Here is a 22797-nt window from a genome sequence, read left to right on the forward strand (position 1 = left end):
TTATAACATAAATTATGGAACAAACTTTATTTTACTTTGTAGAAAATCAATTTGAAAAGAATGTTTTTGCTTTAGTAGATTCGATAATATAAGAAAAGCCACAGCTTGATCTCAATGGCAGCTCAAATCAGTTACTTAAACAGTCTTTAAAACCCTAAATATATTTCAAATATATTAAATAATACACACAAATTGTCTTCATATGCATGCACTAAAATTGAAATGAAAGTAGAAGGTGTTTAGAGATTAATCGCATGACTTTCTGTGGCAGATTTTGTTGACTCAGCTGGCAGATGGACACGTTTGTGCACCTTTAAGGTATATTTGTCTACGAAAGACTTTTCGCAGTCTGAGCATTGATAGCGTGGGCGATCGGTTTGATGGGTGCGCAGGTGATGCTTGTAGGTGCGTTTCGTTTTGAATTGCTGATGGCAAACATCACAGATCAGGGCATGCTCCTCGGCGTCGTGCCTCATTAGATGATTGTACATAAGCCAGGATAATGAGAAACGCTCGCCACATTTTTCGCATTGATATTTCTTTTTATCCCAATGCACTTCCATGTGGCGCAAGACGTTTCGTTTATGCGAGAACTTTTTCGAACAGTAGCGACATTCCAGCTCCGTTTTGCCCTCATGCAGATTCATATGCAGATCGAGAACCTCATCGTTCTTCACCTTAATGCCGCATATGTTGCAGGTGGCAAATTCATTCTTCTGGCAATTGTCCGTTTTAATGTGCTTTTCGAGACAATCCTGATTTGAAAACAATTCACCGCATATGTGACATGGTATATCTAAATTATCATCGCCATCCGAATCGTCCATGCTCTCCTCGCTCTCGCTAAATGGAGATTCTTGGTGTGGCTCTTCGAAATCCTGAAAATCTTCATCTGGCTCCTGCTTAACGACCTTCTGCGGAGATTCATTTTCTACGATTCTTGAGCGTATTTCCTGCGGTTTAGGTTTAACGGCATCTTTCTTGGGCTGCAAACATGGCGCTTTCTTTTTGCGACAACTTAGCAAAGAATTTGCAATCTGTCGCTGCACTTGACTCAGGTTCCGAACGAGCCGGTCGTAATTGAAGAGATATTCGAGGCAATCATTGCAAGCAGCCGATGTGGGTGTTAGATCCAAGCGTTGATTAATTACCTTTTCAAAGTATTTCAGTATGTCTTTAATGGGCTTAAATGTGCCCGGGACTATGCAACCTAAAATAATTAGTATTTATATTGCAACTCTTTCATTTGTGGTTCCTCAAACTTGCCTTCGATGAGCTGAAAGACGCCAACAGACTTGACCTTGCCACAAACAAAACAGAACGGACGTGTTGTGCTCATTTTATATGTATGTAATTAAATTTAATTATCCAGTGGTTCTTTACTTGGCATCTATGTATTTGCTTTTTAATAACAAAAAACTTTTTCTTGTTCCCGAGTTCTGTACACAGAGGATTGCCGTCAGCTGTTTTATTTTTAACAGCGATAAGCAACTGCATTAACATTTCCACCACCTAACAGCGTGCAATACTATGGCGAAAAAGTTATCGATACTTGACTGAAAGGATCAGTAAAGAACAGAATACTATCGTTAGCTGAGACAAGAATTATTAATACATCCAAGTACTATCTCCTTTTTTAACTTCTAAATGGTGATTATAGTCACTGTTAAGGTAGAATCAAGCGTCAAATATGAATTTGGTTCTTTGTCACTTTTCGAAAGTCACAGTTACTAATTTTGTCTGCGATATTTAAAGGTATTCGGATCACAATATTTGTCATTTCTAGAGAAAATGCTAAGTGTCTTAAATAAATTGCGAAAATCAGCTGTTTTACGTCCTAGCGGTAAGATATAAAAAGTATGAAGTTGGCCAATCGGTTGTACTAACAAGGACTTTTTTCATTTTCTGAAGGAATACGTTTACTTAAAATGACTGAAAAAGCTCTTGAGTCAATACCTTTGGTAGATGTAGACAAAAAAGGTATTTTTAAATATGTTCTAATTAAAGTTATTGGCCACGAGGATTGCGTCGAAAAGAACGAAAAACTTGTAGTTCGTGGATATGCTGATTGCGAATTTCATTGTAAGCCTTCTTATTTTGTTATTTTTTGCTATTAGAATATAATTTGTTCTTATTCTATATGTGCCTTTTAGCTGATATCTATGAACGCACAATGGCGGTTTGCAAGAAGACCGGCTTGGACTCCATATGCTTGGGCGGGGGGCGCATTGAACATAACCCCGACAAGAAGTATATGAAAGTTTACGGATTTTCTCAGGTAAATTCATATAGTAATTTGCTTTTTATAAATATATAATTATATTTATTTTTATGACAGGGTTTTGGCAAAGCTGATCATGTGGAATCAAAACGAATTTTGCAAACGAAATATAAGGACTATGAGATCGAAACGACCGATGAGGGATATTAATTATTTTGGTTTTTTTTTGTGTGCAAATTCGAATAATTTATAAATTAAAATTGTATTTCTTTTGAGCAAAAGCTACCCTACATTAAACTGTGTAATGCTTAGGGATTGTTTATTATGCAGATTTAAGAATGAAACTTTAAGTTTAGCCTTGCGCCTGATTTATTCGCGTCTGTACGAAATATATAGTATAAGGGATTTGAAAATACCTTTATCCTATCAAATACTGTCTATATTTGAATATAAAGATAAACAGGTGTCCATTTTTTTTCAAACAAAGTAACATAAGAAAAATGTTTGAGTAAACTTGGTATCGTTGAAATTATAAAAATCAGTCGAGCTAAACAATTTCTACTATTTAGACACAGATTTGAAAACCACCAAAATTGTGCTCACACCTTAATTTGGAAAATAAAATAATAAAAAATGAAAATGCCACAGTTAATACTTCCAATTCGTAATGTTTTAAATAATCTTTGTAAGTTATGTATATAAGTGTATCTTGCTTTTCGTATTTTTAAATTGCTTTCAATGTTTAGCGAGGAATCATGCAACTAAGACGACAACGCAGAATCTTATTAACTATCCAAAAGTGAAATTATTAAGTAATGGTAAAATTCTTTATCTGCTGATTTCAATTTATATGCACGGTGAAACTCTGTTTTCCCGGACAATTGTTCACGGAGCGCGTGCCAAAAAGCATAGTAAGTTTGTTTTTTATATAGGTGTATTTCAAAATCTAATTGCAATTCAATTCTTAGTATACGTTTATGACAATGTAAGAGATGAACTGGAAAGCCTTGGTTTGTGCTCTAGAGCTTTAGGTGGTGGTATTATGGATTTCGACCCGCAGGCACGCACGATGACAATTCAGGGAAAATGCGAAGTAAGTGTTTTAATAAATGTATATATACATATATGTATATGTATAACATCATATTAATTTATAGACCTTTGGAAGAGCTGATCATACCGTTACAAAACAAATATTGTTGGGCACACCCAAATATAAGGACTATAAAATTACTGTTGGTCGGTAAAAATGAAAATTTTAGTAAATATCTTTTCAAATATTGTTTAAAATTTGAATTAGCATGAAAATAAGTAAACAAACATACTGTGCTAAGCGCAATTCTGTCTTTTATTCAATTGTATATGATTTCAGTGGAGATGACAAAAATTTCGCTTCAACACGTTTCGAGAAACAGTGGAAACGCGACAAAACTCAATTGTTTCGTGCGCTTACAACACTGCTTGATAGTATTGAACAATTATGTTTTTCGGCAAGCAGAATTTAATGCTTTGATATTTGTTATAAAAATATTCATTATTCAATTAAATAAAATTCCGAAAATGAATTGTTGCATTTGCCAGTTCTCTGTGCGCAACCCAAAAAACATATACGAGGAGACGATTGGAAAGCCGCCCATTTTAATCAGCGACTTGGTCGTGCAATGCACGAAGGGCACGAACTATGTGCTCGGCGAGGTGGGCTCGACAATATGCAAGAAATGCTGCGAGAAGTTGTCTCGCTATCACAAATCCCTACAAATCGCGCGGAAACTGCGTCAGGAAATTCTCGAACTAATACAAAGTCCATTTATAATCAAGGATTTCAAATCGGCGATCTCACGAAGTGAACACAAAAGCGATGACCCTGAAAAATTTGATGGCAGCATCAGCGTCGAAATGGTCGAGACTGTGGATGCAGCTGATTTGGATGACGGAACAGATGCGATGCCAGTTGTTAAGCCGACAATTGTGGATCCAACGGTGGTGACGGAGGAGGAGGAGGAAGAGGAGGAGGTGGAAGAGGAGCATGATTTTATAGAGAAGAATTCCGATTGTGAGGAAGAGGAATTCCAAGCGGTTGACTTGGAATTAGATATTGAGAATGAGATAATTATAAATGAAGAGGTGCCTGAAGCAGACTTGGACGATGATGAGACGAAGCAAACAGCCGATGAAATGGAAATGTTTAGAGAGGACAAGGATATGTTAAGTGAGTTCGAGGATCAAATGGATGGCACTATCGAATACCTAATCTCAGATGCAGAGGATCAGGACAGTTCGGGCGACTATACGGTAAACATACAATGTCCAAACTGTCCCGAACAGTTCAGCAGTCGTCGAGCATACAATGCGCACACGAAACGTGAACATTTCCCTGGCTATGTGTGCGATCAGTGCGGCAAGACGTTGCAATCCTATTCAGGATTCATTGGTCACTTGCAGAACCATGAGCCAGTCAAACAGTTTGAGTGCCCCCATTGTGGCGAGCGTTTTAGTCGCAAATTTCGACTGAAACATCATATGGCATGGCATACAGGCGAAACGCCGTATCAGTGCGAGGTCTGTTCGAAACGTTTCGTTCATAAGGTGGCGCTGTATAAGCACAAAATGATCCACGACAGCGAATCGAAGCGGCTGGAGTGCCAGGTCTGCGGCTTCAAGACGCGCACCAAAGCCCATCTGGAGCGGCATACACGCTCCCACACGGGAGCCAAACCGTTCGCCTGTCCTGTATGCAATAAGCGTTTCTCCCAAATGTACAATATGAAGGCGCATCTTCGAGAGCACGAGAATCCGGGCAGCAATCGACACAGACGCTTCCACTGCCCCAAATGCACGCACACGTTCATCAATGAACAGAACTATTTAAGTCATTGCCAGCGGGACGATTGTACGCCAGTCTAGCGTTTCACATGATTTTGTTTACAAATTGTACATATGCACTATGTTTACTATGTGCTGGGACGGCTTTCACAATTCATACAGCTAAATAAAAATAAATTCGATTCAAATGTCAATTTCAAGTACTTGATTTGTTTGTTTTTTTATTAGATCTACATGCAGTTTGCTCACAAATAAAATATGCTTTTTGTTTACTATTATAAATGTATGCATTAATTTCATATTTCTGCGATATTATGTTCGGTTTCTTAAAAAAATATTTATTGTATTGTTTATTTTATTATTTTGTATTTTGTTTTTTGTTTTTTTTTTTGCTTTTGTTTTTGTTTTCGGTTTTCTGATAACTTATACAAGTATAACTAATCAATTAATATTTTAAGCAATTATGCAACTATTGGAGCAATTAGCACTCATCGTTTATCAAAAGAAATTTGTGTCCAATGGTATATATATATATATATATATATATATATATATATATATAAATATATAATATAGACGAAAGCACAATATGCATATAGATATATGCATAGATGTGTATGTGTGTGTGTGTTTGTTTGTGTATATATATAAATACATAAATTCAAATTTACATACATTCTAATATGTAGTACAATAGATTATACAAAAATAAAACAGATTATATTTTGATTTTTCGTCAAGTTGAATAGAACTTTGTTAATATCATCATATCATAAAATGCACATTATAAAAATATTAACAAAATTTATTGCAGGCAGTCCATAGTTAGTAAAAAGTAACAAACAAATCCAAATTCAGGAATACCCATCAAATTGTTTTCTTAATTTTTTCCATCTATCAATTATTTAATTTGCATTTTTGTGCTGTGCTCAATAATTTCTATTGTTTGTGTGTATGTGTGTGTGTTTGGTACGTGGGATATACAAAGTTTTTGACTTAATTTTCAGGATCTTCGTTGAGTTTATGTGTTAACATATACAAAATATCATAAATACATATATACGTAAATGTACGATTCGCGTTGTTCGACTTATAACAAATACATATACATATACATATACATATACATCAAATTGATTTCGGTGTTAATTCATTATCGTTAATCATATGTTTATTTAGAAAAATACCTCCAGATGTTAAGGACGAAATGATGAAACACATTGCTCCTCCCCACCACTACCCCATAAGCCCGCTTCCCCCTTTCCCGTTCCCGTCCCAGTCCCAGTCCCAGTCTTCCTCCCCCACAGATCCCCCACGTACAATAGTTTGTGATGCTTGCAAAAGCCTATTGAATGTACAGTTAGTTCTATTTAAGTTTTGATTTCTGGGAATAGCTTCTCGAGTTTGTATCTCTAAGATGCACGTACAAGCCATACATCATTCTTAACTCCCCTCCCTCCCTCACATTTCATAATTTAGCTTAAATACAAAATCTATTCTTAATGCTTAATGTTTAATCGGATGGTTTGACAAGACCCATCGCTTTGTCTCCGAACAACGGCAGTATATCGGAGTCATTAACAATCTCTTCCTGAATCACTGGACTATCAGGGTCTTCACAATGCGTCTTAAAAAAGAATCTGCAAATACCATACAAAAAATAAGTAAATTGTTAAGCTTGGAAACCCCTCAGTCAATGTATACCTAAAGTGTCCCCTTCTGGGCAGAAAGTCCTTGAATTGGCGCAGGGTCGGCTGAGTACCGGGTATTTTAATTCTGTAAGGAACTGGCTCTTCGCAGAATGAGAACACAACAACCGTCTCCGGTGGCTTGATAGGCAGCGGCGGTGGACATGTTGCAACAGTTGCAGGCTGATGATGATGCATTGTACTGCTGCCACTGCTACTACTGCTGAAGGAAGATAATGGCTGTTGTTGCTGCTGCTGCTGCATGGCCACCATATGGGATTGTAGCTGCGGTTGGGCATAACGACGAGAGCGACGCGGCTCGTCTTCCAGTCTTCGTTTTCCTTCCTCCAATTTTGATGCCGAACTTGAACCAGACCGGGAGCTGCACAAAATATCAAATACAACAAAAATTAAATATATACAATTGTTTATCAATCTGATTCTTTTAATCTACCTTGACTCCTTGTATTTCATGACTGTGTCAGCAGAGTACATGCTTATGCCGCTGTCTGTGTTCATCGAAGGCCATTTATTTGTTAGCTTCCTAGAGCAGGAACTGGAATCGGGCATGGATTTTGAGTGCTTCATTGAGTGTCCACCTGTAGACAAGAACACCAATTAGATCAACTTTATGAATCGATAAGATGTTTGAACAGAACTCACTCAGACTCATGGCACCATCACTGACCATGCCGGAGTCATGTGTTGCCGTGCGTCTTCTCGATGGTATAGGCGGGCAGGGTGACATTGTGCCGGGCGAGCGATGTGGCGTCTGGTCTTTCCACACACGCGACACATGCTGGTCCAAAATGTCTTGGTCGTTGTCTTCATCGAGTGCAAACTTTTCGCGTATCGCCTCAGCAAAAGCGCGATCGCTGGCACTCGATGAGGTGCCGGGCATGCGCTGCAAACATAAACAGATTTTAGTCATAAATATATTTTCAATATATATATATGCATTCAACTATTAACCTCTAAGCGTGCACGTTCCTCTAAATCGCGTTTGCGTTTCACCTCCTCCAGCTTGGGTATCAGCAGAGCCAATAGTTCATTTTCCGTCAGCGGTCTATGCTCGTTTGAATGTAATCGTTGCGTGCGGGGTATAACCTGTAAAAGTTATTGCTAGTTAATATATATAGGCATAATGATTCAAGGTTTAGCTACTTGAAAGCTGTTCGTTTCCTTGTTCGCCATGGCGCTTTGCCGTATGGCTTTGCTCTCCGTCGAGCTGTGTCTGCGCTCTATGTAAGGGCGGCCATCCCTGCAAGCAAATGAAATAATAATGCGATGCTCAATATTAGTTTATAATTGGAATACAAATGTAAATCACTCTTCTTAGTCTTCTGAAGCTGAAGTCGCTCGCTCTCTCTCTTTCTCCCTGTTACTATTTCTAAACTCACATTGAACAGCTGGACAGCGACATGGTATCGGAGTCGGTGCGGCCGCCGGAGCTAACGCTCGCCCTCTCCGAATCGACGCGAGAGTTTGGTACAAAGGATGTATTGGTGCTCGCAGTATACACATAACCATGAGCTCTATTATCATGCAGAACACATTCATAAGGAAATGGGGAAGGAGCAAATGATGGATCCATGCAATGCGGCGAAAAATTTTTTGGTTTTTTTTTTATGTACAATTTAAGTTCCATAATTTAAATAAATGTTTATACAAAAAATTAAGTAGAGAAATAATCCGTGTTGTTGTTGTTGTGTGTGTAGATGGGTGTCGCATTTCATGGTTGTGTAGTTGTTGTTGTTTTTTAAGTGGGTTCGTGGGTTTGTGATCGTACAAAAATGTTTTTGGTTTATGAAAATAAAAAGAAAGCATTTAAAAAAATTAACAGAATTAATAAAAGAATATAAATGAATATAGGCATGTATATTAGAAACAAACAAAAAACTATTTAAAACTTAAGTTCAGCTAAAGTAAACACTAAAAAATTGATATAAACTCAACTTAAGACTAAATTGCTTATAATTTTATGCAAATATACAAATATAATTATATATTGATTATTAGTTTGAAGTTATTTACTCCCTTCTTACAACGCCTTTCTACGCAATTCTCAAAGAATATAATTCTTGAGTTCCAAATATTTTATACTTGTGGGAAACGAGAGACTGTATTGAAGAACTAGCTAACAGAGAACATTTAATGCGTGGACACACTTAAGAGTATTAACTTAAATGCCTTAATTTGCTATACAATTCAAGAATATAATATTCTAACACTAACTCATGCTTAAAATATTATTAAATATTCTTATTTGAAATTCCCTTATGCTTTAGCTGCCTTTTAAATAATCGAGCTGTATATAATTTAAAATTTCTATCTTAAAAGTTACAGTTCTTTTTTTTCGATTACCCAAGCTAACTGAGCCATTAAGCTTAACAATAAATCTAAGCTCGCTAGAAGACAACAAGTCTTTAATCCAAATGCCTTGAGTTCATGCAGACGGATCTGGTCTAACACCAATATATACCTTTCGTTTCATGAAGGAATAGATTTTGGAAATGCCTTTTTCTTGTTTCCACTTTAAACATCACGATTTCAGCCATTTTGAATAGCCATTGTTAAAAGCTACCCTTAAAATGAAACGTCATTTACACAGAGCAGTAGATTGTTAACAAAATATAAGGAAATACAAACTGAATGATGAAAGACCTATGGAAATGTTGTGCATATAAATTTGCATGCTTTTAGTTTGATTATTGACTTAAGCTAAATGGGCTTTAATAATACTCTATGCTATAATATACATATTAAATTCTACGAACAAGCATAGATAGATATTATGTGGAGGGGGTTTAGTTTCTATGGTATCAAATTACATACCCGGGAGGTCTAATTTCCAGTCTTCTTTTCTGAGTTGCTATCAGAAGATCGCGCGTGAGACGCATAGGTAAATCGATATGGGCACGACCACCTCCGCCCTCGACGTGCACCTTCTCGAAATCATCGCATAGCGACAGCACCGAATCCTCATGCAGCGTGGGCAACGTGGAGCTGCGCGGCAGTGTGTCGGTGGCACTGATCGAACCACTGGAGCTAGCCGACGTTGATGGACCATAGACACTGCCACTGGCGCTGCAAGTGCCAGCTGGAAGCGCTGCACCGCTGCTCATCGGCAAATTGATGAAGACGCCTGGTGGAATTGATGCACCAACTGCTCCGCCGCTAGCCCCACCAGCGCCCAATAGTTGTTTGCTTGCTGCCGTCGGCAGAGCACAGGCGCCGGCAGTGCTGCCATTGTTGCTGCCACAGCTGCCGCCGCTGCCACTGCTGCCCGCACTGCCTGTCGCTGTGGCGCCACTGCTGCTGCAGCGCTCCTGCACAGCGGACATGAGCTGTATGTACTGAATGTATAGCTCAGAGCAGAGGAAGCTCGGATAGATGTTGTCCCGTATGGTCGCCTCCACATGCTGCTGCATGGGATCATAAATGTGCGGACTGAGCGGAATCTCATTCGATTTGATGGCCTTGATTTGCGTGCGCAATTCATCAGATATAGACAGTTGGCTCTTGCGCAAGAATCTGGGAAAATGAAGAGATTATAGTTTATATTATACTATATTATATTACGCAAGAGCTAAGGCAGGAATGAAATGGGATTATTATTATTATTATTAATTAATTATAAGTTTTATTATTATTATTAATTTTAATGTTATTTTTATTATTATTATTATTATTATTATATTATTAATTTATAAAATCTAATTAAATGTAGCTTAATGCTCTCACCTATATATGGCTCCGATTATTTGCTTAACCTTCTCGGGATCTGTTTGCTGCTTCAGACCTTCGCAGGCAAAGTAGAAATTGAGATGATCATTGTAGGCGGGCGCCTCCTCCTCCACATATTTCTTGAACAACTCCACCCCATCGCGATCCTCGAGCAGATGATTTAGCGTGCGGGCCCAGTTTAGATAAGATGGAGGTGAGTTCTTAGAGGTGTCTATTACCCCTTCGGTCATCTGTACGGATCACATAATAAACATCACTTGTTTAGTTGCGCTTAGCGTGGCACTTACCTTTTTAACTCGGCTCTCTTCTCCGGGTACAGGTGGTCGTGGCCCACTACACTCATTATCACCATGTTTCCGGAGTCCCAATTGATGGCTCATGCCACTCTAATCTTTCCTTTCCTTTCTTTTGCCGTGGATCCACACTGGACTGTTGCTGTGCTGTGTGTTAATATTTTATCTAGTCCTAAGTTCTAAGTCCTAATACAATCAAACGTGTTTTAACAAATCACAAACGCCAGATATTTTAGAAATATTTGGGATATGGAAGATGCTCTTGGTGTATGTATATCGTTTGCGAATTTGGAAGGCAGTTAGACAAGGCCTGAAAGAGAAACCAAATCAAAACATTCAAATTTAATTGATTTTTCAAATAGATTTAATTAAATATATATAGAGTTTGAGGTGCTTGGAAATCACATTATTGATATGATTATATCAAGGAGAAAATATCTGGGTAATATATTTTCCAAAACTTGGCCTATTTTTTTATGGGCAACATTTTTAGTATAATATTTGTCTCGCCTATATAAACTCTATATTCCAATTTAGTTTTAATTTTATAAAAATGTTTTATATATATATATTTTTTTTAGTAAAAATTTAAAAACCAAAATTTATCGATTCTGAATGATGAAATAAGTATAAATAGTTATACTTTTAATGCCTTAAATCGATAAAGTTTAAGCTTCTAATTTCATATTTAATATTATTGTTAAAAAAATTTTTTATTGTCTAGTATAAGACAGATTGCAAATAAAAACAGCAATTAAAAAAAATATATATATATATTTGATATTTCCAGTGCTTCGATATAAATAAAATATATTTTTTTATTACTTATTATAATTTTATGATTCAGTTTCAAGATGATTTCATCTTTATTTTCTATTTTATTTTTACGAAAAATACTTTTTTTTTTTGGTTTTATTTTACTAAACTTAGTCGCATGATAATATTATATCAAATATTATTAAGACTAAGGTTGCGAGATTTACTTAAAGAACAGTATAAATAAGAAAGGTAGCTCGTTAACTTTGATAATTTTGTATATTATTATAATATATTTAATAAAAAAACTTTCGATTAGCGAATACTGCATTCAAGCAGAAAAATAGGGTCAAATGCGTGTTAAAGGACAATGCAATTTGCAGAAATGTGAAACTTTTAATTGACTGCCTTCATTAAGCTATGTGCTGAATAACTAGTCAAACTTATGTGTATATAAAGGGAAAACTTAATAATAAGAAGAAGAGATGCAGACTATAGAAAGGCTCAGAGGAAAGCGGCTGCATTGCCCTCGAGCCATATGGCTCGAAGCAATTCCCATTTAGTTGTATATAATTTGATATATCGAAGAAAATTGAATGGCGGCCATTTTGAGAGCGTTTTTGATTGGTTCACGTTATCGACCAATACAATATAGCAGTCAGGGCAGGGCAGGGCAGGGCATGGCACATGGGCCATGCCAAAGGGAAGGACAATAATCCGTGATGTACGAAATTTGAAAATGGAACGCACACACACACACACACACACATACATATATATAGCAGGATTTGGCGGTGGTGGTTGCTCTGCTTCTGTCTGACGCGCATGAAAATCAACAAAATTTTTTTTCATCTTCCGTTCGGCAGTCAAAGCAACAACAACAACAACAACGACGACGACATAAGAGCGCTCTGTCGTCGCCAACAACAGAGCAACGACAACAGCGGCAACAACAATCACAAATAACGAAAACAGCAGCGGCAGCAACAGCAGCATCAGCAGCAGCAGCCCTTCCCTCCACACACACACACACACGTAGTGATAAAAGCGTAATAAAGGGGGATGAACGTCTGCTGGGACAACAAAGAGAGCGCCAGAGCCAAGGAAACTCATCAAAACGCCATTTGCATAGCACTCCATTACAGCCAAAAGGACAAAGCAAAAGGCACAATTAAAAACGCTCAACACGAGGCACACGCACACATACATACACAAAGCGCGCCGACAGAGACAGCGCGAGATAGGCACACACACACACATAGACACATCTATAGCTAGATATCCATAGCATGCGCCAAGCTCTTGCTGGCCACTTGAAGCCCACTACTACTACCCTGCCCCACTCACACACTCTCTCCCTCTATCACACTTTTTCTCTGTCTCTCTCTCTCTCTCTCCGCACCTTGTGGTCTCTTGTGGCCAAGTCCCCTGCAGCCAAAACTATTGAAAATGCGCGTCGCCTCCTTGAAAACGCGCAAAAGATAAGTTGATGATGGCACAGCAAGCAAAGCCCAAATCCTCAGCCACGCGAAATGCCAACATCAAAGGACATCCAACTGGCTTTTAAGCACATAATAGCTGCCTGCAGTGCTCTAATGCAACAAAGATGCCCGTGCAACGTCTAAGGCAGATCTACTAACTAAGCCAGCCTTTTTTCTTCCCAAGAAGTTGCTTAAAATAAGATTTTGCTTAACTAATTTCCTAGCCTAGAGTTAGGTTTCATTAAGAAATTGAGATATTATAAGAGTATAATCTCTGATAGATATATTTGATCTAAACTCAGCAGCATCATCATAACTTTCTCTATTTAGTTCGTTGTTAATTTGCGTAGACTTAGCCTATACTTATAAGAATATCTCAGAGGCCTTTGAATTAAGTTACGAAAGCTTTGCTAAAGATAGATTCCATAACTCTACTATATAATTTGGTCTACATTTATTATATGCATATCATATACGCTTGAGAATATGCCTTTACAGTCAAATCTGCTGGCTGGTATAACTAGTAGACCGAAAGGCATACTTTCTAGTTAACTTAAGTAAGAAATTGAGTTTTTATGTGTATATTGAAAGATTTTATATGATATAATAATCTGCTGCTAATGATTGGGCATAGTATTATATAGTTAAGAAAACATTTCTGAGGACAGATTCCATATTTCTTTTTAGTATTATATTTAGTCTAGGTTTTACTAGTAAACTTAATCGAATAGTTTGTGTTTAACTTAATTAAACTTCTTAATGTCTGTCATATATTTTTTAAGATTTTTTATGATATTGTTAAAGAGGTTTTCCTCATATGAAGTTTACTTCAGATATCTTAGAAACACTACAGTTTACAAACTTTAACAGTCTCTTTCTAAATTCATTTAAAGTTATGTCAAGATATCGTCAACATGCTTCACGTGAACAGAACTCTATGAGCGTAGCTATAAATTTAATAGATCTTTATCTTACAACAAAATACCTTATTTATTATGAAAATTAAGAAAAGTTTTTCAATTGAAGTTGTCTTGATATAGTTCTTTAAGCTATATCAGTTTTTTGATTACTTATATATAGATCTAATGAGCTTAATGGTTTTCTCTGTCATCAGTCTTAGGCTTGCTTTTATATAACTTCTAATCCAAACAATAACAATCTACAAATTAACAAACCAAAACATAATTCGCTACCTTCAACTTGATATAAAAGAAATTAAAATATATATAAGACTAACAATTGGTATATAAACTTTATTCGCAATACAAAATAAATTAAAATTGAATGAATTGCCCAATGGCTGCAATTGAAAAGGAAATCAGTTTATTAAATTGTTCTTACGATATAATGATGATGTGAAACTTATTGTGGGCAACGAATTCTTTTGTATCTTAGTTCCAGCCGGTTGAATGGCCGAGAGATTAACAATAAACCTCAAGGCGGAGCCGGAGGCAAGGCACGGAAATTCCCCTCGCTGCCAGACAACAGCAGAACAATATTTTATTATCCCTATTAAATTATGTACGCTTCACAGGACCAAATATATATATATATATTATGTGTGCACTTATTATGATTTCATAATGATTGACAGGGGTTTCGAGTTGGTAAAACGATGCGCCGCTGCAGCAGCAGCAGGATGCGGCAGGATAACGATTGCCGCAACGATCCCATCGCTGCTGACTACTTACAATGTGCCCGAGCAACATGTGCTGTATGCAAGGTGTCTTCGCCAAGGATCTGTTAGCGATACAATGTCAATTGGAAGGTGCCGGCGTTTAGGGTATTCACAACTGAGCCCAACTGTTGACAAAACCACACACAAAACACGAGCCACGAGATGTCCTGACAAACGGCACAAAGCTAAAGAGTCAAACTGAATCCTGTTGCCGTTGACAGCAGCAGCTCAGCAGCTCGCAAAACTCGGTTCACAACTACAAATGCATCCTGTTTGACACTGCATGTATGTGTGTGTGTGTGTATATATAAATGGCAGTGTATATAAACACTTTTTTTTTGTATTTTGGGGGTTGCCCATGTAGCTGCCTGTCAGTTGGTTAGGAGGGTGGCATTTCGCAGAGGGTGGCACGCAGCCGATTGCGTCTTTTTCGGGCACAATTGTTGCATGCGCGCATTAATGTCCTTCCAAAGGGTATCTTAGCTATAATACACAATATGTAAAATAAGGAAGAACTATTTGTAAACAACAACAGAAACTGAGTAAAATTCACTCACATTAAAAGTGAAAGCTTGGGGCATAAATCTTTTCGGCAAATATATGATATTAAAGGTGAGGCAATCCAGCCATATGCAAATTATAATTATTTATATTATCTTATTGCATTTTCTTAATATTCCTAGAAATAAATATTTATACTCGACATAATTTGAATAGATGTACAGCAAATTTAGTGCCTATATCTTAATATTATGTCCATGACTTATGAGAAGTCTATCAAAACTATGGCAGCCATTTGTATCGCTCAAAGAATCTAAAAAATCCAATTTCGTAAATCCAGCTTTAAACATGTTTGAAATATGTTTCTATAATTTCAATATGATATCGATTTTAATCGATTTTATGAAAGAAAGAAGTTATCGATTACTTATCAAATCATTTATCGAAAATTCGCAAATGAAAAATCTTTAAAATATGTTTCTACAATTTCAATATATCAATTTTGATCGATTTTATGAAATTTAAAGAAGTTATCGATCATTTATCAAAATGAACTTGGGCTTGCCTGTGTATAGGAGACTGTACGTATAATCGACTTGACTGTTGATTTCAATGAAGATTATAAGCAGAATATAGACAGACGGACATACACATAGATAGAAGAATAAGATTAAATCGATTTGGCTGCTGATTTGATTCTGATCAAGACCCCATATTGTAATATGTGGTTGACTACGCATCCTGCATTTCCATCTCAAAATCTAGAGTCTTGCATCTTGAAATTACTTAAGTCACTAATATAGTGGTAAGTGTTATAAATATTTTCCTTTATTTATAACACTTAGGTCTCATCTTATGTCTATATCATATGGCAATTTCCTTGTCATAGGCAAAGGGTATTTCAACTTCGAATGCAAGTCTTTTTCAATTGGTTTTCAATATCGAAATGGTATATTTTAATGCGGCATTAGATGATTGAGTCTAAGAACTTGGAGTACTTGATGCTCCAATCAGTGTGGCTGAGTCATGCAGAAGCTGCGCCACTTGACCAGCTGCCCCACACGCCGTTACGCCCACACGCCCACACGCCCACAAGCGCCGACCAGCTCAACTGAGTGCCCGAGCGACCAACATAATGATGCTTCATGTACAACAAACACAAAGGATGTTCATTTCAAAGTGTCAGTGGTTGCGGCCTGGCTCGCCGATGTGAGCAAAAGAGACGCCACTACGGAATAGAAAGTCGCTCTGTGGGCCTGTGTGGGTGTGTGTGTGTGTGTCTTTGTGTGTGTGCACAACCAATATGCGCAGGTCCAGTGGCTATGTGTTCGTACATACAAAGAAAGAATGAAGAGAACAAGAAAACCAAATCCAAACAATTCGAACAGAGTTCCATGTAAAAGCTGTGAGGGTTGCATTTAGTGCACCCCAAACCACAACTATGAAGCCACCCTCGTCACTAATAGTAAAACTCTCCTTTTTATTAAACAAAACATTTATTTCCAATAACTTTTGCAAACAGGGCGGAGCAGATGAGAGGGGCCCTGGGCGGCATTGGCGCCGTTTTGTTTCTAATGAGGTTAAAGGCAAATTGCCGACAAGCGCCATTCGCTTTGAGCTTTGAATGTTGAATGTTGAATGTTAAGTCTGATTCGAGTCTAGACTGCAAAACTAAAGGGGGCCAACAAAAACAAACAACCACACACACACACACAACAACTTGCATATTCTGAGTGCTGCAATTGACCTTCGTGCGTTTGGCTTGTTTTAAACAAACTTTGTTTTCAGCTCTGATCAAAGGCAATTGCAATCCTTTCATATACAAACAAATATATATAAATAAATAAAAGAATATTTAAAAATAAAGTTGTTCTGTTTGAAAAGGTAGTTTATCATATGAAAAGTTGTTAATAATTTAATATCTCATTATATTACTTCTATGATATACTCTTAATATATTAAAGTGAAATGAAATAATTAAATTCCTATTTAGAAACATATATGCATATTCCTTTTACAGATATGTAAAATGTATATATATATATATATATATATATATATATAAATATATATATAATATAACTTTGTCTAATCAGCATAGTAAGCTACAATCATACAATTCTCAAATGGTTATAGATTAGCAAAGGCCTAGACGAGCCTGCGATGATAGAAGCGGGAGGTTCTCGCAATAGCCAAATAAAAAACCTGCTCAAATTTTGTATACTAAAATTTTGTAATCAATCGTAATCAATCAAGTTAAAAATGTACCACAAATGATCTTGTGACTTTCTTGTTCCCGAAACTGAGGAGAGCCCTTATAAGGACGACACTACGCTATTGAGGATATAAACAAAGAGGAGCTGAACACTCAAAGAAAATTATTTATGAACTGTTCAAGGCTTAAAAAAACACATTTGCTCAAGTCAGTCTAATATTTGATGAATATTACTTTGAGGGCGACAAAATAAATATGTTAAATAAATTAAAAATTTTGGAAAAAGCCTATACATCTTATCCGTTATAAGTAAAGTTACACGCTCAGTTGAAAATATTTTAACATTATTTTATTATTTATTTATTATTATTTATTATATTATTTTCTTATATCACAACATAAACAAAATTTTGGGATTGGTTTTTTCTTAAAAAAAACTTATTCATTTTGAATTGCTTCTACTAAGTTCTCAAAATCTTCTTAAGATCATACCATATCGCTCAAAATTGATCGAAATCCTATTCTAGCCATATTTTATTAGTATTTATATAATATATTTTCTATTCATATACTTTAAAACTTGGCAAACGAAGTCATTATAAAGAACATTTTATTTTTAATCAGCATAAATGTTTATTTAAATTTGTTTATTTAAATTTGATATTAAATATGTATTATTATTTACATCTATACTCACATGTGTAATTTGCATTTAATTTTGTGTGGATAAAAGGAGATTTTGGGATTCTAAAAACTGCAATTTCTACAAAGAAAATAAGAAAATATTGGTTTTGAAATTAAATTCAAATTATTAATTTTTTTTCTATTAATTTGTAACTTTAAATTACTTTATTAGGAAAATTTCTTCATTTTAAAAGCATTTATAGCATAGGAAAAAGCTACAAGAGCATCAAACCTAGGAGACACCCTAATCCTTGTGCAGAGTTGCTAACTAAGTTTTACTATGGGGAATGAATTATTTAATACATTTTGTTCTAGTTGCACTTTCTCAATCATCCATTAATCATTCTACTATTTAAAATATGTTTTTTGCACATTTTTAGTGTCGCGAGGGATGTATAAAAGTCACAAACATTTAAATTATATGTATTTATTAAAGGACCTTATACCTTAAATTTGCAATAGATATTTTTTTGAAACTATTTCTGCGTATGGAATACAGGAAACATTCAAAATTTCAAGTCAACGGACAGACGACCAATCGGACATGGCTATATCGACTCAGCTCGTCCTCCAGATCATACCTTAAAAGTTGTTTAAAATATTCCGTTTACATTCTACTCGTTTAAAACTAGATGCAAAATAATTTTTTAGTAATTTCCGATCCACTTTCTGTACTGTATAAGATTGAAGAATGGAAAAACCAAATTTGGTGACTTCAAATATGCATATTCCAAAATAAAGTAAATTTCATATTGATTTCATAATCAGAAACATAATATTTAAAACATCCTAAGAGTGCTTTAGTGATAGATTTAAGAGTTCTATCGCTTGTAGGTTGACACGTTTGTAATTATGAATATAAGATAAACAAAATAAATAATAAATGATACTTTAACTAGCTCTAAATTATTAACAAGCCACAGAGGGTTACATGTTTTATAGTCCCTCATAGTTTGTATATGTACATGAATCTGAATTGATTTAGAAACGTGTAACAATCAAAGAAAGCAATAAAATTCCTCTTGAAGCTGCATTCTTTTTCTTCACTGCACATCAAATTGAATAACCCTTGAAAATATGGTTTGATTTGGGTTTGAGTTTGAGTTGTGTTGTAGCATATTTGCCAAAGGGTGAAATTACAAATATTTCTCGCACGACTTCGTATGGCTAATGCGCAAATCAAATAATTCAAAATATATTTTATTGAATTTTCTCACTCAGAAATTCAATTTAAATGCCAACACGAGAATACATTTTTGTGGTAGTTTGAAATAAGCTAAAATCGAATATTTTGAACAAAAAATGTATTGGTAGGACTAAATAACTGGCTATAAATCTTGAGCCTTTTTAGCCAAAAGACTTTAGTTGTGGAAAATATAAATGCCCAGAAGACATACGATTACTAAGCTAGATTGTTTTTTTTGCCAAAGACAATAAAGTTGGGATGCTCCAGCTACCAGACATGGCTCTGCGTGACTTTTTCATTGACCAAATAGAAAGAGAGCCTTAAAGTAAATAACTAAAGCCCAATTTCATTTTTCCGACATTTCTTTTCCATCAACTGAATAAACGCAAAATGTCATTAAACTGTCTATCTATAAAATTTCAGCATGCAAACATAAATTCAAGTTTAGCTATAAAGGATAGAAATAAAATTTATCTGTTTATTAGTTTACGATTTGAAACAACTTCCAGCATTGGAAAGCGGTTTATGAGCATATATTTGATCCATACATTTTCAACATAATCTTTCTATTTATTCTATAATTGCAGACTGGTTCTACTGATTATACGGGAAATTCCAAATGTTTTTATTTATAAAATTCGATAAATCAAATTTTTAAAAAAATATTATTCTAGATAGATGCAGATTTTGATGTTGATGTTGATCTAGCTCAAAGTTTTGTATTTTATGTTGAATTAATTTTAACAAACTTTTAAGTTTTAAGGATCTTTAATTTGGTCTGGGTTCATTATTCATGTTCATTACATTACACAACTCAAACTAAAAATTAAAAAATTTCGCTGCGGGCGAGCTTTAAGAAGTCAGTTAGGTTCAGCTATCATTTCGACTTATCTCTATTTGTATGAACATAATTTAACTGTCTTTACATATTTAGCTAAGCTCCCAACATATAAACACACATCTATACATACTGCATAGAGACAATTAAGTGCTTCTTGCTAAATTATAAATTATTAAATGTAAATTGAAATATTGGATACGTACATTCGGATTCCTTTTAAGCCATTTGTTTTGCTTGATAGCGAAGGGTCCTCGTCGAGCGTAGCAAATGCATTGATGATGGTAACGAGAAGTTGGAATTGGACGGGTTTATTATTGTTGTTGCTGTTGATGTTGCTCTTGCTGTGGCTGTAGCGGCTGGACGTGATATCGATGGCAAATGCGACAAGGAAGATTTCATTTTGATATAAATGCTCAACAAGGGATTTGTTTTCTAACTATAAACCGTTATCACTCGGAAATTGCACAATTTAATGTTAAATGTAAAATGGGCTAAGAATGTTCAACAAATGTGCCAATAAACGTAAACAATGAAAAGCAATTATAACAAGAGTGTTTTGGAGAGGCACGACAATGGCAAACAATCAAATTAAATGCTAAAAACAAGGCAAAGGACGAGCAACAGCTTCTGTTTCAGTCGCACTCGCCGGTTATATGTGGTAAGGTATTAGTGATGGGTGTCTTTGCAGTCACCAGCACCGATGGACGCGGACTCTGATTTCGTTAGGTGTTGTTGTTGCTGTTTTTGTTGTTATTTGTTGCGATTGTCTTTAAGTGCATTTTTCGTTGCACGACGGACGTATATTTTGTATTTAAATCACTGTGGTGTTGGCAGGAGTAGAAAAAGTCTCGACCAACTCCTCTGGCAACTCGCGGCCAGAGAGAACGTAATGAAAATCGTAATTTAAAGCATTTTTCATTTTCAGCTTCACATCCAAAGTTTTAGAAATATAGGTTGAAATTAACTAAAACATTGCTCAGCACTTAACACTTGCTTTATGCATATGCCTTTCAGTTGCTGCGTTTTGTATTTTCTATTTATTTATTTGCGTGTTCGTCTCTATTTTGTGTATTTGTATTTATGTTGCCTCGGTCCTGCTGCTGCTGCTGGTTGTGCTGCTGCTGCTTTTGTTGTTTGATTTCAATGGACGTTTAGTTGCTTGTGGGTAGTTTTATATTTGTAAATGTTTCAAACGCGTGCACATCATAGTCGGTTCACTGTTATTAACAATTTGCATTTAATGGCAAAAACAAAATATATATTTATTATTGAGGCAACTTTTGTTTGTTAGCCACTTTGAGGTTAGAACAACAGAGTTGTGTTGCGTCTGGGTATGTTGTATTATATCGATGTATCGATACGCACAAGCAAACATTCCGAAAGTATAGCAGCGCATTTTGTGCAACAGCAGTTTAAATTAACGATACTTTATATATTTTGCAACACTGCCCAGCAACTTTATTACTAAAAAAATGGTAGGATTGAACGTTTTTTGTACAAAAAATAAGCACTAGGCAAAAATGTAAAACAGTCCGGCTAATTGCAGCACTGTCTGCAAATACATACAACTCTTAAAATAATTTTATTATACTCGATACTAATAAATGTGTGTTACAGAAAATGTTAGTGTTTTACTTTCTGTTAACTAGCAGCTGTCAAAGCCCACGCAAAAAGTAGGAAAATAAACAACACCTCGAATAACCAAAGAAATACAGCTCTATTCAACTTAACTCAATTAATTAATTTGAACGCTGCAAAATGTCAGCTCATGATATAAAGTTGGAGGTATGTGTGGATTCAATAAAATCAGCATTTGCAGCTGAAGAAGGCGGCGCTGCTCGCATTGAACTTTGCGCTGCCCTACAGGAGGGTGGCTTAACGCCCACCATTGGAACGCTGAAGACCCTCAGAGAGCTGCCATTTACTTTGCCCATACATTGCATGCTGCGTCCACGTCGTGGCACTGATTTTGTCTACAGCGAGGAAGAGATGCGAGCTGTACTAACCGATATGGAATTGCTGCGTACTCATGGCGCTGACGGTTTTGTCTTTGGCGCACTTACTCCAGACCGAACAATCGATGTGGACAAGTGTCGGCGCGTAATGGAGCGTTCGTATGGTCTGCCCGTGACCTTTCATCGTGCTTTCGATCTCACAGATCATAAATATATGCACGAGAATGTTGAATTGCTAAAGGAACTGGGCTTCAAGCGTGTGCTAAGCAGTGGCTTTCGTGCATCCGCCGCCGAAGGCGTTGAAGCCTTGGCACAATTAATAGCAAAGCATCATCGTGACATGATTATAATGCCAGGCGCCGGCATAAAGGTGTCCAATGTAGAAGAGATTCTAACATTCAGTCGGTGCTTAGAGTTTCATGCATCTGCCCTAGACACGGCTAGCGAAGATTACAGTGCACCGACGACTACGCGTATGGAATGCGACGTAACCATGGGGAAACAGGACATCGATCCGTACTATGGCACAAATGTCTATGTAGTACGCAAAATGGTGGTAATCGCCAATGCCATGAGCTGCAGATAAAGGACAATCACATATCATTTCAATTAGTTTATGCTAGGCGTATTTAGAATGTACATACAGACATGTCCAGTAGTGTATTAAATAATCATAAGTTGCCACAAACGTTTTATTCTATATAGCATACAGATGTATGGATATATAT

At 36.1% G+C, this 22797-nt stretch overlaps 5 protein-coding genes across 8 annotated transcripts; 3 read left to right on the top strand and 2 right to left on the bottom strand.

Annotated features, from left to right (window-relative positions):
- Positions 1 to 68: 68 nt before the first annotated feature.
- On the bottom strand, positions 69 to 1490 carry LOC111594426 (serendipity locus protein beta). The gene is made up of 2 exons (XM_030224829.1): positions 1267 to 1490; positions 69 to 1210 (listed from the first exon to the last, which is right to left on the bottom strand). Exons 1-2 carry the CDS (start codon positions 1337 to 1339, stop codon positions 240 to 242), a joined length of 1044 nt encoding a protein of 347 aa, XP_030080689.1. The 5' UTR covers positions 1340 to 1490; the 3' UTR covers positions 69 to 239.
- A 256-nt stretch (positions 1491 to 1746) lies between these two features.
- On the top strand, positions 1747 to 3545 carry LOC111594466 (sex-regulated protein janus-A-like). 2 transcript variants are annotated; one of them, XM_023307766.2, is made up of 5 exons: positions 1747 to 1843; positions 1912 to 2082; positions 2154 to 2278; positions 2339 to 2906; positions 2968 to 2982. In XM_023307766.2, the coding sequence occupies exons 1-4, from the start codon at positions 1792 to 1794 to the stop codon at positions 2429 to 2431; spliced, it is 441 nt and encodes a 146-aa protein (XP_023163534.1). In that variant the 5' UTR covers positions 1747 to 1791; the 3' UTR covers positions 2432 to 2906; positions 2968 to 2982. The 2 variants fall into 2 exon arrangements, with proteins under 2 accessions (XP_023163534.1, XP_023163535.2); XM_023307767.2 differs by lacking the exons at positions 1747 to 1843; positions 1912 to 2082; positions 2154 to 2278 and adding exons at positions 3190 to 3314; positions 3379 to 3545 and having other exon boundaries at positions 2737 to 2906; positions 2968 to 3132.
- A 111-nt stretch (positions 3546 to 3656) lies between these two features.
- Positions 3657 to 5226, top strand: LOC111594465 (zinc finger and SCAN domain-containing protein 31). The gene has a single exon (XM_023307765.2). It carries the CDS (start codon positions 3782 to 3784, stop codon positions 5123 to 5125), a length of 1344 nt encoding a protein of 447 aa, XP_023163533.1. The 5' UTR covers positions 3657 to 3781; the 3' UTR covers positions 5126 to 5226.
- Positions 5227 to 5838: 612 nt separating this feature from the next.
- On the bottom strand, positions 5839 to 21454 carry LOC111594530 (axin). Of its 3 annotated transcripts, XM_023307865.2 has the most exons (12): positions 20318 to 21454; positions 18101 to 18166; positions 10767 to 11082; positions 10477 to 10709; positions 9568 to 10266; positions 8133 to 8267; positions 7897 to 7993; positions 7705 to 7839; positions 7396 to 7636; positions 7187 to 7331; positions 6749 to 7114; positions 5839 to 6684 (listed from the first exon to the last, which is right to left on the bottom strand). In XM_023307865.2, exons 3-12 carry the CDS (start codon positions 10857 to 10859, stop codon positions 6558 to 6560), a joined length of 2271 nt encoding a protein of 756 aa, XP_023163633.2. In that variant the 5' UTR covers positions 10860 to 11082; positions 18101 to 18166; positions 20318 to 21454; the 3' UTR covers positions 5839 to 6557. The 3 variants fall into 3 exon arrangements, with proteins under 3 accessions (XP_023163633.2, XP_023163634.2, XP_023163635.2); XM_023307866.2 differs by lacking the exon at positions 18101 to 18166; XM_023307867.2 differs by lacking the exon at positions 8133 to 8267.
- Positions 21455 to 21776: 322 nt separating this feature from the next.
- Positions 21777 to 22775, top strand: LOC111594551 (copper homeostasis protein cutC homolog). The gene has a single exon (XM_023307904.2). The coding sequence runs from the start codon at positions 21873 to 21875 to the stop codon at positions 22653 to 22655; it is 783 nt and encodes a 260-aa protein (XP_023163672.1). The 5' UTR covers positions 21777 to 21872; the 3' UTR covers positions 22656 to 22775.
- Positions 22776 to 22797: the final 22 nt, after the last annotated feature.

Source organism: Drosophila hydei, unplaced genomic scaffold (genome assembly GCF_003285905.1).
Source record: "Drosophila hydei strain 15085-1641.00,03,60 unplaced genomic scaffold, DhydRS2 tig00008119-arrow-pilon, whole genome shotgun sequence".
In the NCBI taxonomy this organism is placed as follows: domain Eukaryota; kingdom Metazoa; phylum Arthropoda; class Insecta; order Diptera; family Drosophilidae; genus Drosophila; species Drosophila hydei.

What these genes read in the sequence shown, in the direction of transcription:
- LOC111594426 (XM_030224829.1), bottom strand. Translation starts at nt 1,339, where the DNA reads ATGAGCACAACACGTCCGTTCTGTTTTGTTTGTGGCAAGGTCAAGTCT. An exon ending in CGTCTTTCAGCTCATCGAAG is followed by an intron (nt 1,211 to 1,266) that starts GCAAGTTTGAGG and finishes TAATTATTTTAG; the next exon opens with GTTGCATAGTCCCGGGCACA.
- LOC111594466 (XM_023307766.2), top strand. Translation starts at nt 1,792, where the DNA reads ATGCTAAGTGTCTTAAATAAATTGCGAAAATCAGCTGTTTTACGTCCT. An exon ending in AGCTGTTTTACGTCCTAGCG is followed by an intron (nt 1,844 to 1,911) that starts GTAAGATATAAA and finishes CATTTTCTGAAG; the next exon opens with GAATACGTTTACTTAAAATG. An exon ending in AAGTTTACGGATTTTCTCAG is followed by an intron (nt 2,279 to 2,338) that starts GTAAATTCATAT and finishes TTTTTATGACAG; the next exon opens with GGTTTTGGCAAAGCTGATCA.
- LOC111594465 (XM_023307765.2), top strand. Translation starts at nt 3,782, where the DNA reads ATGAATTGTTGCATTTGCCAGTTCTCTGTGCGCAACCCAAAAAACATA.
- LOC111594530 (XM_023307866.2), bottom strand. Translation starts at nt 10,859, where the DNA reads ATGAGCCATCAATTGGGACTCCGGAAACATGGTGATAATGAGTGTAGT. An exon ending in AGGAAACGAACAGCTTTCAA is followed by an intron (nt 7,840 to 7,896) that starts GTAGCTAAACCT and finishes TAACTTTTACAG; the next exon opens with GTTATACCCCGCACGCAACG. An exon ending in CCCAGAAGGGGACACTTTAG is followed by an intron (nt 6,685 to 6,748) that starts GTATACATTGAC and finishes TGGTATTTGCAG; the next exon opens with ATTCTTTTTTAAGACGCATT.
- LOC111594551 (XM_023307904.2), top strand. Translation starts at nt 21,873, where the DNA reads ATGTCAGCTCATGATATAAAGTTGGAGGTATGTGTGGATTCAATAAAA.